This window comes from Panthera tigris, chromosome D4 (genome assembly GCF_018350195.1).
Source record: "Panthera tigris isolate Pti1 chromosome D4, P.tigris_Pti1_mat1.1, whole genome shotgun sequence".
NCBI classification, from domain to species: Eukaryota; Metazoa; Chordata; class Mammalia; order Carnivora; family Felidae; genus Panthera; species Panthera tigris.
In genome coordinates this window covers 28996976-29010513 of record NC_056672.1, presented here as the reverse complement: position 1 = coordinate 29010513, position 13538 = coordinate 28996976, and the positions used below count along the sequence as shown (strand labels likewise).

At 45.6% G+C, this 13538-nt stretch overlaps 1 protein-coding gene across 8 annotated transcripts in view; it reads left to right on the top strand.

The window, feature by feature from the left end:
- FANCC (FA complementation group C) overlaps positions 1–7755 on the top strand; it is a 261535-nt gene extending 253780 nt beyond the window's left edge. For 7 of the 8 annotated variants that reach the window (XM_042964675.1, XM_042964672.1, XM_042964678.1 and 4 more), the window contains one exon: positions 6940–7755. In XM_042964675.1, coding sequence (XP_042820609.1) covers positions 6940–7194 — 255 coding nt within the window. In that variant the 3' untranslated portion in view covers positions 7195–7755. The remainder of the gene's footprint in view (positions 1–6939) is intronic. The other variant, XM_042964680.1, reaches the window with a different exon arrangement.
- Positions 7756–13538: the final 5783 nt, after the last annotated feature.

The window sequence follows — 13538 nt, the reverse complement described above, 5'->3', positions numbered from 1 at the left end:
AAATACACAGAGACAAAATGCAAACACAATGGTCCAAAATCTTTCAGATGCTGTGAAAGTAGTTCTAAGAGGGAAGTTTATAGCAATACAGATCTACTCTAAGAAACAAAAAAAAAAATCTCAAACCATCTAAACTTACACCTAAAGGAACTTGAAAGAGAACAAAGCCCAAAGTTAGTGTAAGGAAAGAAATAATGACGATCAGAGCAGAAATAAATGAAATTGAGAGTAAAAAAAAAAAAAAAGGAAAGGAAAGGAAAAAAAAGATCAGTGAACCCAAGAGCTAGTTTTTTAAAAAGTTAGACAAAATTGGTAAACCTTTAGGCAGAAAAAGAAAAAACTGAAATAAAAAAAATCAGAAATGAAAGAGGACAGGGCAGCTGGGTGGCTCAGTTGGTTAAGCACCCAACTTTGGCCCAGGTCATGATCTCGTGATTTGTGAGTTTGAGCCCCTGTCAGGGTCTATGCTGACAGAACCTGCTTTTGATTCTGTGTCTCCCTCTCTCATTGCCCCTGCCCCACTCATGCTCTGTCTCTCTCTCAGAAATAAAAAAATAAATAAACATTAGAAATGAAAGAGGAGAAGTAACAATCAGAACCACCGAAATACAAAGGATTATAAGAGACTATTATGAAAAATTACATGCCAACAAATTGAACAATCTAGAATAAATAAATTCCCAGAAACATAATCTTCCCAAATTGAATCAGGAAGAAATAGAAAATATGAACATACTAATTACTATAATGAAATTGAATCAGTTTTCAGAAAACTTTCAGCAAACAAAAATCTATGACCAAATGGATTCACTGGTGAATTCTTCCAAACATTTAAAGAAAAGTTAATACCTATTCTCTTCAAACCATTCCAAAAATATGGAAGAGGAAGGAAAACTTCCAAATACATTCTATGAGGCCATTACCCTCATACCAAAACCAAAGGCACAAAAAAAAGAAAATTACAGGCCAATATTATTGATGAACATAGATTCAAAAATCCTCAGCAAAATATTAGCAAATTGAATTGAATTTTCAGTTTCACATGGAACATTGTCCAGATCACACATCAGGCCATAAAACAGAATTAAAAGTACAGTTTCCCATGGGGTGCCTGGGTGGCTCAGTCATGGCAAACTCAGTCAAAGCCATGACTTTGGCTCAGGTCATGATCTTGAGTGGTTTGTGAGTTTGAGCCCCGCGTCAGGCTCTGTGCTGACAGCTCGGAGCCTGGAGCCTGCTCCAGATTCTTTATCTCTCTCTTTGCCCCTCTCCCCCTCATTCTCTCTGTCTCTCTCTGTCTCTCTCTGTCTCTCTCTCTCTCTCTCTCTCCCTCTCCCTTTCCCTCTCCCTCTCTCAAAAATAAATATTAAAAACAAATTTTTTAAAGTACAATCCCCATGATCAAGTGGGATATATGCCATGGATGCAAGCATAGTTCAATACTTGTAAATCAATCAATGTGATATACCACATTAACAGAATAAAGCATAATAATCATAGTCATTTTAATGTTTGCAGAAAAAGCACCTGACAAAATTAAGCACCCATTTATGATAAAAACTCTCAACAGAATAGGTTTAAATGGAAGGTATCTCAGTAAATGACAAACCCACAACTAACATCATACTCAATAGAGAAAGTTAAACTGAGAGCTTTTCCTCTAAGATTGGGAACAAAACAAGGACATCTACTGTTGCCAGTGTTATTCAAAATAGTACTGGAAGTCCTATCTACAGCAGTCAGACAAGAAAAAGAAATAAAATGCATCCATATTGATAAGGAAGAAGTAAACTGTCACAGTTTGCACATATGACATGATGCCATACATAGAAAACCATGGACTCTACCAGCAAAACTATTAGAATTAATAAATGAGGGGTGCCTGGGTGGTGCAGTCTGTTAAGTATCAGGTCAGATCATGATCTCATAGTTTGTGAGTTTGAGCCCTGCATCAATCAGGCTGTCTTCTGTCAGCACAGAGCCCGTTTTGGATCCTCTGTCCTCCTCTCTCTCTGCCACTCCTCTGCTCGTGCTGTCTCAAAAATAAATAAACGTTTTTTAAAAAGTAAAATTAAAGAATAAATGAATTCCATAAAGTTTCAGGATACAAAATTAATATGCAGAAATCTGTTGCATTTCTATATACTAACAAGAAAGTAGCAGAAAGAAAAAGAAGATAACTCCATTTACAGTTGCACAAAAAAAGATTAAATACCCAGGAATAAACTTAACCAAGAAGTTGAAAGACCTATACTCTGAAAACTACTTTCATCAATGAAAGATCTCAAACAATCTAACAGTACTACTTTGATGAAAGAAATTGAAGATGACACAAACTAAAAAATATACCATGCTCATAGCCTGGAAGAATTAGTGTCCATATTACCCAAAGCAGTCTGTAGATTCAGTGCTATTCCTATCAAAATATCAATAGTATTTTTCACAGAACTACAACAAATAAACTGAACGTTTGTATGGAACCACAAAAGACACTGAATAACCAAAGTAATCTTGCGAAAGAACAAAGCCCAGTCCCAGATTTCAAGATATACTACAAAACTATAATAATCAAAACACTATGGTACTGGCTCAAAAATAGACACACAGATAATTGGAACAGAGCAGAGATCCCAGAAATAAACCCATACTTACATGGTCAACTAATCTATGACAAAGGCAAGAATCTACAATGGGGAAAAGACAGTCTCTTCACTAAATAGTGCTGGGAAAACTGGACAACTACATGCAAAAGAATGAAACTGTACCACCGTCCTACACCATACACACAAAAAAAGACCCAAAATGGATCAAAAACTTAAATATGAGACCTACAACCATAAAACTCCCAGAAGAAAACATAGGTAGTAATTCCTTTGACATTGATCTCAGCAACATTTTTCTAGATATGTCTCCTCACACAAGGGAAACAAAAGCAAAAATAGACAATTGGGATTATACCAAAGTAAAAAGCTTTCAGAGTGAAGGAAACCATTAACAAAATGAAAAGGTAATCTAAATGGAAGAAGATATTTGCAAATGATATCTGATAAAAAGCTAATATCCACAATATATAAAGAACTTACACAAGTCAACACCAAAAATGCAAATTATCCAATTAAAATGGGTAGAGGACCTGAATAGACATTTTTCCTAAGAAGGACATACAGATGGCCAACAGACATGAGGAGATGCTCAGTATCCCTAATTATCAGGGAAGTGTGAATCCAAATCACGGTGAGATGCCACCTTAGACCTTGTCTGAATGGCTAAAATTAAGACAAAACCAAGTGTTAGTGAGGATGTGGAGAAAAAGGAAACCTCGTGCACTGTTTTTGGGAATATAGATTGGTGCAGCCACTGTGGAAAAGAGTATGAAGGTTCCTCAAAAATTTCAAAATAGAATTATTTTACAATCCAGTAATTCCATTACTGGTTGTTTACCTAAAGAAAACAAAAACACTAATTTGAAAAGATACATGCACCTGTATGTTTTTTGCAGCATTATGTACAATAGCCAAGATAGGGAAATACCCTAAGAGTCCATCAGTAGATGAATGGATAAAGAAGTGATATATGTACACAATGGAATATTATTCAGTCATAGAAAAGAATGAGATCTTGCCATTTGTGACAACATGTGTAGACCTAGAGGGTATAATGCTAAGTGAAATATGTCACACAGAGAAAGACAAATATCATACAACTTCACTTATATGTGGAATCTAAAAAATAAAACAAATGAATAAAGTCCATGAGGCTGTCATGTACAGCATGGGAAATATAGTCAATATTATTGTAATAACTTTGATGACAGATGATAACTAGATACCACATCATTTCATAATGTATAAAAATATTAAATCACTATGATGTAAACCTGAAACTGATAGGATATTAGTTTTCAACTAATTATTTTTCAACATTCTAAGTCAACAGCAGGCACTTTTGAATCATGAAAGCATTGGTGGCATTTTTTGTCACCTGATCTCTGACCTTCTGTCCTTGTCCTCAATACCTGTGGATGGAACCACAGCCCTGAGGGGAGCCTTCTCAAGCCTGGCAGCTGGGACTCAAACCCTTCCTCCCGGAGCCTGTGCCCTCCTTCTCCCTGGGGAACTCCTGTTCTGCTCGTCTCCAATTCTGTCACCTTGGGAATGGAGAAGCAGACCCTTGCTGGAGTTTGCCTTGCTTTACAGGCCAGAGAGATGATGGTGGGCCTGGCCTTGCTCATGGGGTGTGAAAGGAAGAAAGTGGCCCAGAGAATGCTCCTCAGAGATATCCAGTTATTCCAGTCACATATTCACCCATTCTGGGGAAACAGTCACATTCAGAATGGACCACCTTTAAGTCTCTCCCACAGAGAAGCTACTGTGAATAAGGAGTATTTCACAAATTCAGGTTGTGCAGTGCATTCTCACAAAATAGTCCAGCTGCAGACCTGTGCGTGAGGCTGAGGGAAGTTTGAAAACCCGGTGAATCTTCATAAAGTATCGTAAGTCAGCTCAGCTGAAAAAAAAAAAAATCATTGAAGGAAAAGCACCAATGTTCCTCTTTACACATTGGCCTCTTAGCAGATGCTAGCTGTCTGGGCACCTTGGAGCCCATCATGGCCGAGAGAGCCTCCTAGACACTGTCCTTGCAGGTGTTTTGAAACTATTTTTAGTAACATACCACACTTCTTAACTGGAAGGCTTCCTGCAGTGGCCCCATGACAGGTTGAAGACAGCCTGGCTAATGCAGCTACAAACAGAACAGAGGGCAGGAGTCCTCCACACGGTGCCAGCTTCTCATGGGTTTCTCCTCGTCCCCCCATCTCATCAGTTCCTCTCTCTGGAAGCACCCTGGCAGGAGCCCTGGGCCAGGCTGCTTGGCCGGGAGCAGGCAGTGGCCAGATGGTAGAAGTGTTGGCTTTGGTAGGACAGCCTTTCTCTTCCAGCTGCCCTGAGGACCCCAGCCCTGACCCAGCTTTGATGTGAACTCAGGCCCGAGCAGAGCAGTTCCTGGGCCTGTGCCCTATCTTATCCCTCTTCTCCCAGCACCAGCTTTGGGGAGCACTCTATGCTGTGGACAGAGGGGGCTGCGTGTCTGAGCCCTGTCTCTTGAGGCCTCCATATGTTCCTATGCCCCAGCCTCTGCCGTAGGGCACTCCCTACGAACCACTTCCTTTGCCTCCTGCACAGGCCCCAGCGATCAGCTTCTGCCTGCCTTGGGCTTCTGAGGATTTCCACTGAACTCATTCTTCAGAAGCCCTGCCTCTTCTCATGCAGTCTTCTCCTCCTCTGGCTCCTACGTTTCTTGTCCCACTCACTTGTTTGCCATCTTCACGTGCTCCCTTCCTCTGCACCTCTTTGACCCGGATGAGGCACAAGCAGCTCAGGCGGTGTTCGGTTTCCTCCTGCCCCTGAGGCTTGCTCTCTCTGCCTTCTGTCCTGCTCTGAGCTCATGTTTCTCCCTCCTTCTCCTTCTGTCTTTGTTGCTGGACCACAGCAGTCACAGGTAAAAAGTTAGCTAGCATCTGAAACGCAGAGGTAAGTTCTGTAGTTGTTGAACTCAAATGAACTTAAATTCAGCCAACAATGCAGATTGCCTACTTCAGCTGCAGGGAGGTGGACACGTGTGACTAGAGACCATGAGTGGAACAGTATGGAGGTTGAGCTGTCTCATAAAGATGACACGAGGTCCGAGCGGCCGGCCTCCACAGTCAGCTGTCATGGCTGTGCCACTGCGGTGCTTCCAGCCCAATGGAGGCCCTGGGATCAATGGCAGTCTCTCTGCACTTGGGGTCTAGGAAATACATTAACTCTTTTAAGGTGTCTCAGGTAGGCTTATGCAGTTTCATCCACAGAGACAGACTGTGTCTGACAGAGGTTACCCACAGCATCTGTGATTCTGAGTAAAAACCATGCAGTGGTAATATGGACACCAAGAGCCACAGCGAACCCCACCTAGTCTGGTGGCCTGCCCCCCACCCCCCAGCAGAGCCCCTCCCAGCTGAGGTTGAAGAGAGCTAATGCCATCAAGGTATGCCCCACGGTATCCTGTGCTGCCTGAGCATGTGCCTTGACTGCCGGTCAGAGGTGGTGGCCCTGGATTGAAGGGTATCCAGGGCCACGCGATAGTCCGAGGGCGGTCGGTCACCCTACCAGAAGGCCCTCTGTGGCGACGGAGAGGAAGCTGACCTTTGGCTGCTGTGGCTAATCAAATATTTGGTCTATAGAAACTGTCACACACAAAATGAATATGTAGATTACTGTCAAAATCAGGGCTTCTTAATGTGCTTGTGTCTAAAAAAATCACAGCAAACTCAACACAATTCAGTTGTGAGATTCCCACCCTTCCCTTTTTGCTGAGCTGAAATTCTTAGGAAAATACACCTAAGAATGCCTTGAGGCTGTATTTAGCAGAACTAACAATTCCTGTGTTTCCTGCTTCCCTTGAGAATCAGGTGTTAAAACCTTAGATGTCTATTAAAAAGCAAGTGGGCCCAGGTTGCTAGCCCAAGAATGCCATTTATAAAGCTGTTTGTGTGAAAGCAGGTGGCATTTTCCTTTCAGCACTTTCCAGTTCTCATATTCGTGTGAGCCTTTTGCAGACAGTCAGGCTGCAGCACGGCTTGCCTCTGCTTCCCCACAGCAAATACTCGCACAGCCTGTGACTGGCATTCCAGGAAATGTGGGGCTTATTTGTAGCCTTTGTGAGTCTGGGGCCATTCTGTCAGAAGAGGGTGATCATTAGGAAATGACTCTGCTCCCTGGATGGCCAACCTCTGAGAACAGACTGGCTTTGCTCATCACCTTGAAAACAAAACGAGAGTCATTGAAAGCTAACAGGAATGCAGCTGCTTTTCGGGGAAGGACGGGTCCGGTTGGTCCACTGGACAAAGAGATGAATCTGTCTAGTTAGTGTTTTAGTTTTCTTTCTCCTCTGTACTCATTGCAGATGGCTCCAACCGATGACCTAAGCCACGAGATTGCTGGCTTTCTTGACCAGACCTTGTACAGATGGGATCGCCTCTGCCTGGAAGCCCCTAGGTCAAGAAAACTGGCCCGAGAGCTCCTGGCTGAGCTGCATGCTCACATCCAGCATCGGCCGGCTGCACATGGAGCTGCTGTGCATGCAGCAGGCTCCCCGAGATCTCGTGACGAAACAATGAGACTGATTCGTCGTGGAACGAGTAGTGAGGATGAGCCATAGACATCTTGGTGAGAGCTGCTAGAACATATTTTATGAAGTCAGAAGACAAATTCCTTAGCCCAAACTCAGTCTGGCTTATTAGTTCATGACTAGATTGTGCCTTGAGCATTCCCTACCTGCTCAGTCCAGCTGTCAGAGAATCACTGAAGAAAAGCCTTGAATAGGAGAACACTTTCATTTCCCTTTTTCCTCATATCAAATGAAGATACACAACTATTACTTGAGTGGTTCAAAGTCTTTGGACCGAGAAATTGGTTATGAACCACTGATCAGTTTAGAAGTAACTTAGTCCTTTTCCACAGATCTCTTTTTTCAGAAATCAGGCTACTGTTATTGGTGTTTCTTTTAATCCACAGGGCTTTGAGATAAAGCCACACTCTTGCTTCCCTAAGAAATTCTTCACTAAGGAGTCTCTCGGGCACCTCCGAGGAGAAGCAGAGGCCATCAGGCCCAGTAGCAAGTGGTAGTGACTGGGGCCACTGCTGTGGTGGGCAGTCAAGCCAGCTCGGCTGTGGAGAACAGCACTGCTTAGCAATGAAATAAAGCCGGTTCCAATGCTAACTCTTTTTGCTTTCTGTTTGCTAAACACTCCCACCAAGGGAGGTCACGTTACCTCAGAGAGGACTGATGTGAGAATATAGGATATGTTCTGGAAGAAGACATCATATTTCAGTTGTCTAATTAACTGAGGTGGGAATTAGAAATTCCTAATAAAGAACAGGTAACCCCAGGGGCGCCTGGGTGGCTCAATTGGTTGAGCATCCGACTTCAGCTCGGGTCATGATCTCACGGTTTGTGGGTTAGCGAGCCCCGCGTTGGGCTCTGTGCTGACAGCTTGGAGCCTGGAGCCTGCTTCTGATTCTGTGTCTCCCTCTCTCTCTGCCCCTCCCCTGCACATGCTCTTTCTCTGTCTCTCAAAAATAAATAAATATTAAAAAAAAAAAAAAAGAATAGGTAACCCTAATATTTATTTCACATCAATTGAAAATTTTTTTCCCCTTCCAAGTTTGTTTTTTTTTCTTACATGAACTAAAATCCTCCCAGGACCTCACTTTTTTTTTTTTTTTTTTTTTTTTTTTTTTAAAGTTTAATCTGTGAGTGAGCAAGCAGGAGAGGGGCAGAGGGAGAGGGAGAGAATCCCAAGCAGGCACTATCAGTGCAGAGTCCAACGTGGGGCTCAAATTCAACAAACCATGAGATCATGACCTGAGCGGAGATCAAGACACCCAGGTGCTCCTCAAGTTTATTCTTCATATGCACTGATTGTGTACTCTTTTGTGTGTACACACTCTTTTGTGTGGGTCGAATCAGTCAGGACTTTTATGGCTACTTTGATTTATGTGTTAGTAATCTCTGAGTCTCCTGCAATTTGAGCTCCTATTTGAGGTGTGAGTAGCGTTTTGTTGTATTAGAGGTCGTGGTTTTAGGGGAGTTTCCGTTTCGGTATATGGATCTACCTAAAGATCTGAAAAATTCAAGAACTTTTAACTTTTGAGAAATACTGCAGTTTGAACAGTGCACTGATAAAATACTTTAGTCATGACTACCAGCATTCTTTCATATAAAAAGTCTTCCTCAAAATGTGTAGTAGTTTTGATAAAGGAGTTTTAGGCTTCATTTAGAGTCAAGGATATCTCTCCTATGTTGTTTGCCATGGAAGCTGTGACCAGCCTCTGGGGGCATGAAGAAGGGAATCTGCTTAGTGGCTGTGAATAGTCCCTAAAGTTTGATTCCCACCAGGAATCAAATTCTCTTGTGGGTGTGCTCCCACTAGAAATCCAGTCATGCTGTATTCCACAGCAAACAATATAAACAAGACCTGTTACCCACCTCAGACTGTTGAAGCTGCATTTCTGGAAGGTTCCTTCCTGTCCTGACCTTACCTCAGCCTGTTTGTAGTATCTTCAGTTCCTTTACAAAGCCTCTAAGTTCTCTCAAGCCTTGGACATGTGAGTCAGCACCTGACCAGACTATCTGATCTGGCAGCCAAGCGGTTCTTGGGTCTCAAGTGAACCTTCATTGTCTGTGAAGGCTTTCATGAAGGGAATAGCAGGCACTGGTTTGTGTACTGATTTTGTTTTCTCTCCTTGCCCTTTCCCACTAACAAGAGGGAGAATGCTCCACGGGGGAAACCAAGGAAAATAGGACTGCTCCGCAAACTGGAGGGGCAGCTGCAAAGCCTCACAGGCGGTCAGGCCCTGGTCATCACCTTAGAAGGGGTTACCCCATCATTCCATTCACTTCTCTGAGGGGGAGGGAGCCTCCCAAAGGGCAGATGGAGGGGCGCACAGGGCAGAAAGGTGGGAAGTGACACCCTCCACTTGACAACCCCAGAAGACAGACACCTTGTGCTCCCTCCACTCCCGAGCAAGCCCATACCCAGCTACCAGTAAGGAAACCCAGTCAGGGCAGAGAAAGCCAGGGGCAGGCTGGAAACTCCACCTCCTCATTCAGTTGCCTTGGATTTGGGGGGAAAGTCTGGAGACATGGGTGTTCTTCAGTTTCTTGAAAGAAGATCTCGCTAGAAAAGGGCTCTGGTGAGAATGCACATCAAGGCAGGTGGCATGAGCGAAGCGAAGGCCCTGTAGGCCACTGAGCCTTGTCCCCCCTCCCCCCGTTGGAGAGCCAGGAGCACGGAGGCCTACGGCGTGCATTATGCAGCAGGGCTGAGGCCCAGAGGCTGTATGTGGGGTTGACCAGACTGGGTTTCTTTCCAGCACAGGGTCTGTGCCAGGCACGTGCCTTTGGCTTCCGCCAGCAGAATATCCAGTGAAGAGTAGCTTAAACAGGCAAGACACCTGATGGTGTCAGACACACAAAACCCAGAGAGGTGGCTAATTCAGCCACTCAACAATGTCATGGCTGCAGATCAGCTTCACTGGAGTTCTGGCTTTTCTCTCCAAGTTCAAGAAAGCTGCCAAGCCCAGGCCTTTCTGACAGCCTCCAAGAAGGCTCTCGTGTCTCTGCTCGCAAGCCCACACGAGACCCTCATGTCATTGGCAGACCCAGCCGCCGCAGAATGGGGCTTGCTGCCACCCTGTTGCTAAGATTTATCGGGACACTAATGAGGCTTGAGCTTCAGGGCCTTGCACCACCTGGCCCCTCCCCAGGCCCTGGGAGAGGCCCTGGCATTGTGCTCCCATGGTCGTCTGTTTTGTAAAATTTGTAAAGAAACGTTAACTGCAACTGGCAAAAATGTCTCCGTGTGCTCCTACTGTCCCCCCTGCCCCTGGGCAGCGTGCACCTTCTGCGATCCAGCTGAGGGAAGCCAAGTTGGTTCGGCACCACTTTGGGGCACAGTGAAGTTACTGTGGAGGACCAGCTTCCAAGAATGCCAGCACCAGCCCGACCAGTTCAGCTGGTGCTAGCCCAGGGGCCTTGGCACAGCAGAAGGGTGGCCTGTGCCACCACAGGCCCGCAGGTGCACAGGAGCAACAATGAGGGAAGTGTGAAGAGTCCTTCCAAGACCTCTGGCTTGGGTCTGGGGCGAACTTGATAGAGGTTTTCGGAGACCTGACAACAGCTCTACAATTCTGTGTTCCCCACAGCAAGCCAGGAAGCTGAGTAGAGCTTTCTAAAGTCTTAGTAATGAAGTTTTAGGTAAGCATGCTGGAGAGACTGTGGGAATGTATAAAATAACTGTGCCAACAAGAGGTGATCAGAGAGGACAGAGCTGCCAAAAACTGGAGAGGAAAGGCATGACTGGCCACGTATTAATGCAAAGGCTGTCACCCACTGGTACTTCATGGCGTGTGGCATGTTAGCTCTTTTAAATCTGTAATTTATTTTTTCATTATAAATAAAAAGTCACAATACATGTGAGTTTGTATTCACTAAAGAGTACAGTCTTTCTTAGAAAAAAGCTTCCCTTCTCTCCTCAATTATGGAAGCTCAGGCTACACAAAACCTGTATAGACCTGCCCCTAGAAAAAACCAATTTGGCGTAGCCTTTGGGCCTGAGAATCTTGCCGTCAGATACCTACAAACTGGGGTCCCACAGCCAGGGAAGAAGGGAGGGAGCTGCAGGGAGGCAGTTGGCAGGGGCTGCTGAAACAAAACGACGTGCACTGTACATGTCTTTCTCTTCTGTAAGCCAGCCTCCCATACTACCACCTAGTGTAAATGGAACTGGCCTGTATACATTGTTCTTCCCCGATTCTAAAGATGGAGCTCGTCCGACAAAGCACAGCCCACACCCGCTGTGCGCACCACTGTTTCACAGACTTGTGACCCTCGTGCTGCAGCCTCCACAGGGTCCCCTAGGAGTCATGGGATGGAATCCTCCCGCCCCACCCCCAGCTCCATTCAGTGGCATCTGCCGGACCCAGCCCACCCTGGTTCTGCAGTCAGACAGCTGGCATGGGTTTCCTGGATGGTCGCTCTGCTTCCTGATGTGCCACCCTGCACCTCTCCATCGGCCAGAGGCACCTGACCAAGCGGGGCAGGTGGCCAAGATGTGTCTGAAGAAGCCCCTTGCTGAACTGTCCTGGGCTGTTCATGTCATTGTGCATTTTTAGCACTTCTCGGCCCCGTTGCTCACTGGTGGGACAAGGATGCTGGGACAAAAATGGAAACCTGTCTAGAGGGCAGGAGGAAGCCATACCTTCTGTCACGGTGGAGAAGTCACGAGCAGGGGCTTGAAAGGGGGGACCACCGCGGTGGCCAGAGATGTGAAGGAGATCAGAACGGAGCCTGTCCTGTTACCCAGAGGGGCAGGGGGCGAATGTGAGGAACGCTGGTCCTTGTTTGACAAGGAATGCGAATTGATTTTGCTTCCAGGGAAGCAGAGACATGAATTTTCTGTGCTGCTCTCCCTTCTTTTCCTCTCTTCCCTCCTGTCCCCCTCCCTCCCGCCCTGCCCCATCAGCAGTGCTGGCGATAGCCTTTTCCTTGCCTGACACTGGTTTTCACATGGATTCCACAGACTGTCAAACACTTGTCACTTATTACTCCTCACCAAGCCACTTTACTCCTAAAGAACCAAAAGCAAGGCAAAATAAGTATGTGTGTGGTAAGGCCTTCTTCTTAAATCCAATTCCACAATTTTATACCGTGAGTCCAAATCCTATCCCTCATACACAGACTGGTAATGAAGTCTACAATGTCAGCCTTTCCTTTTCCCCAGTCGCAACATAATCATGATAACTTCCTGTATTTGGGGTTTTGGGTAGGACACTCGGATTCTTTTATGTGGAAAGTTTCACATTTAACTTTTCTGTAGAAAAGCAGAGTTAAATCAGTGTTGAACATCTCACTAGCCTCTGGTGTTTCCCTCACTATGACGAATCCACGGATATCAGCCGGGATTCTTGGTGGCAAGCCACAGGATTGGACACAATGTTAAAAGTAAAAGGGAACTGATCAAAAGTATCTAAAAGCCCACAGAATTGTCAGGCAGACAGGACTTGGTGCCAGGCAGCTAACAACAGTGCCCAAACCTGGCTTCAGAATGACCTGTGAGGAACCTCCTGCTGTCGCCACCAAATCCTGCCACATAGAACCTTTGTGGCTTGTTTGTGCGAGGCCCGCCACCCCCACAGGGGCACAGTCCCTGTCCCCACTCTGGGGCACTAGTGCATCTGACAACCTGTACGTTAGCTGGAAGGGCACCTGGAAAAGCATGTGTCTGGCTTATTTTGCTTCCATGACATTACTGGACACCTTGGATACCAGTGGTCTCCTACTTACAGGAAGGGGTCAGGGCCTAGGCAGCTAGAGAGAATAAAAACTCCATAATACGTATCACCTACTCTTTAGCATTCGAGAAGGTCGAGTACCATGAAACAGCCCGACTACTAATCAAGAAGAGGTAGAGAAGGGCCCTTGGCAGAGAGCCAGTGCGCAGACACCTGAGGCCAAGTTTCTCCAGTGTGGTGCGATTGACAGTGTAGGGCAGCTGCATCCATGTGGGGCGTCATGTGCGCTGGAGGGTGTTAGCAGCATCCCTGGCCTCTCCCTACTACGTGCCAGCCCAGCGGTGACAAGACTCTCCAGAACGTCTGGGGGGGACCCCCCTCACCCACCGGTGGAGAACCATTGCTCTAGCTGGGGGTTTGTTTCTGGAAAGACATCCTGGAGAGAAACACAGTTTCAGACATGTAAATTAGACTTCATAGGATCCTAATAGAACTAGATAATCTGAATCCAAAATTCTTAGGGAAAAATAAGCAATCAGGAACAGGCAGGAAAAATCTGAAAGTAAAGTGTAATGCGGTATAAAGAGATGGAACAAACACTGGCATGTGCTTTAAGGCTGCAGTGTGACCGCAGTGTGGTAGGACCAAGGGAGCTGCACACAGAGACCCCCATCTGGGTGGCGAGCCCCTCCTCATGGACCCAGCCAG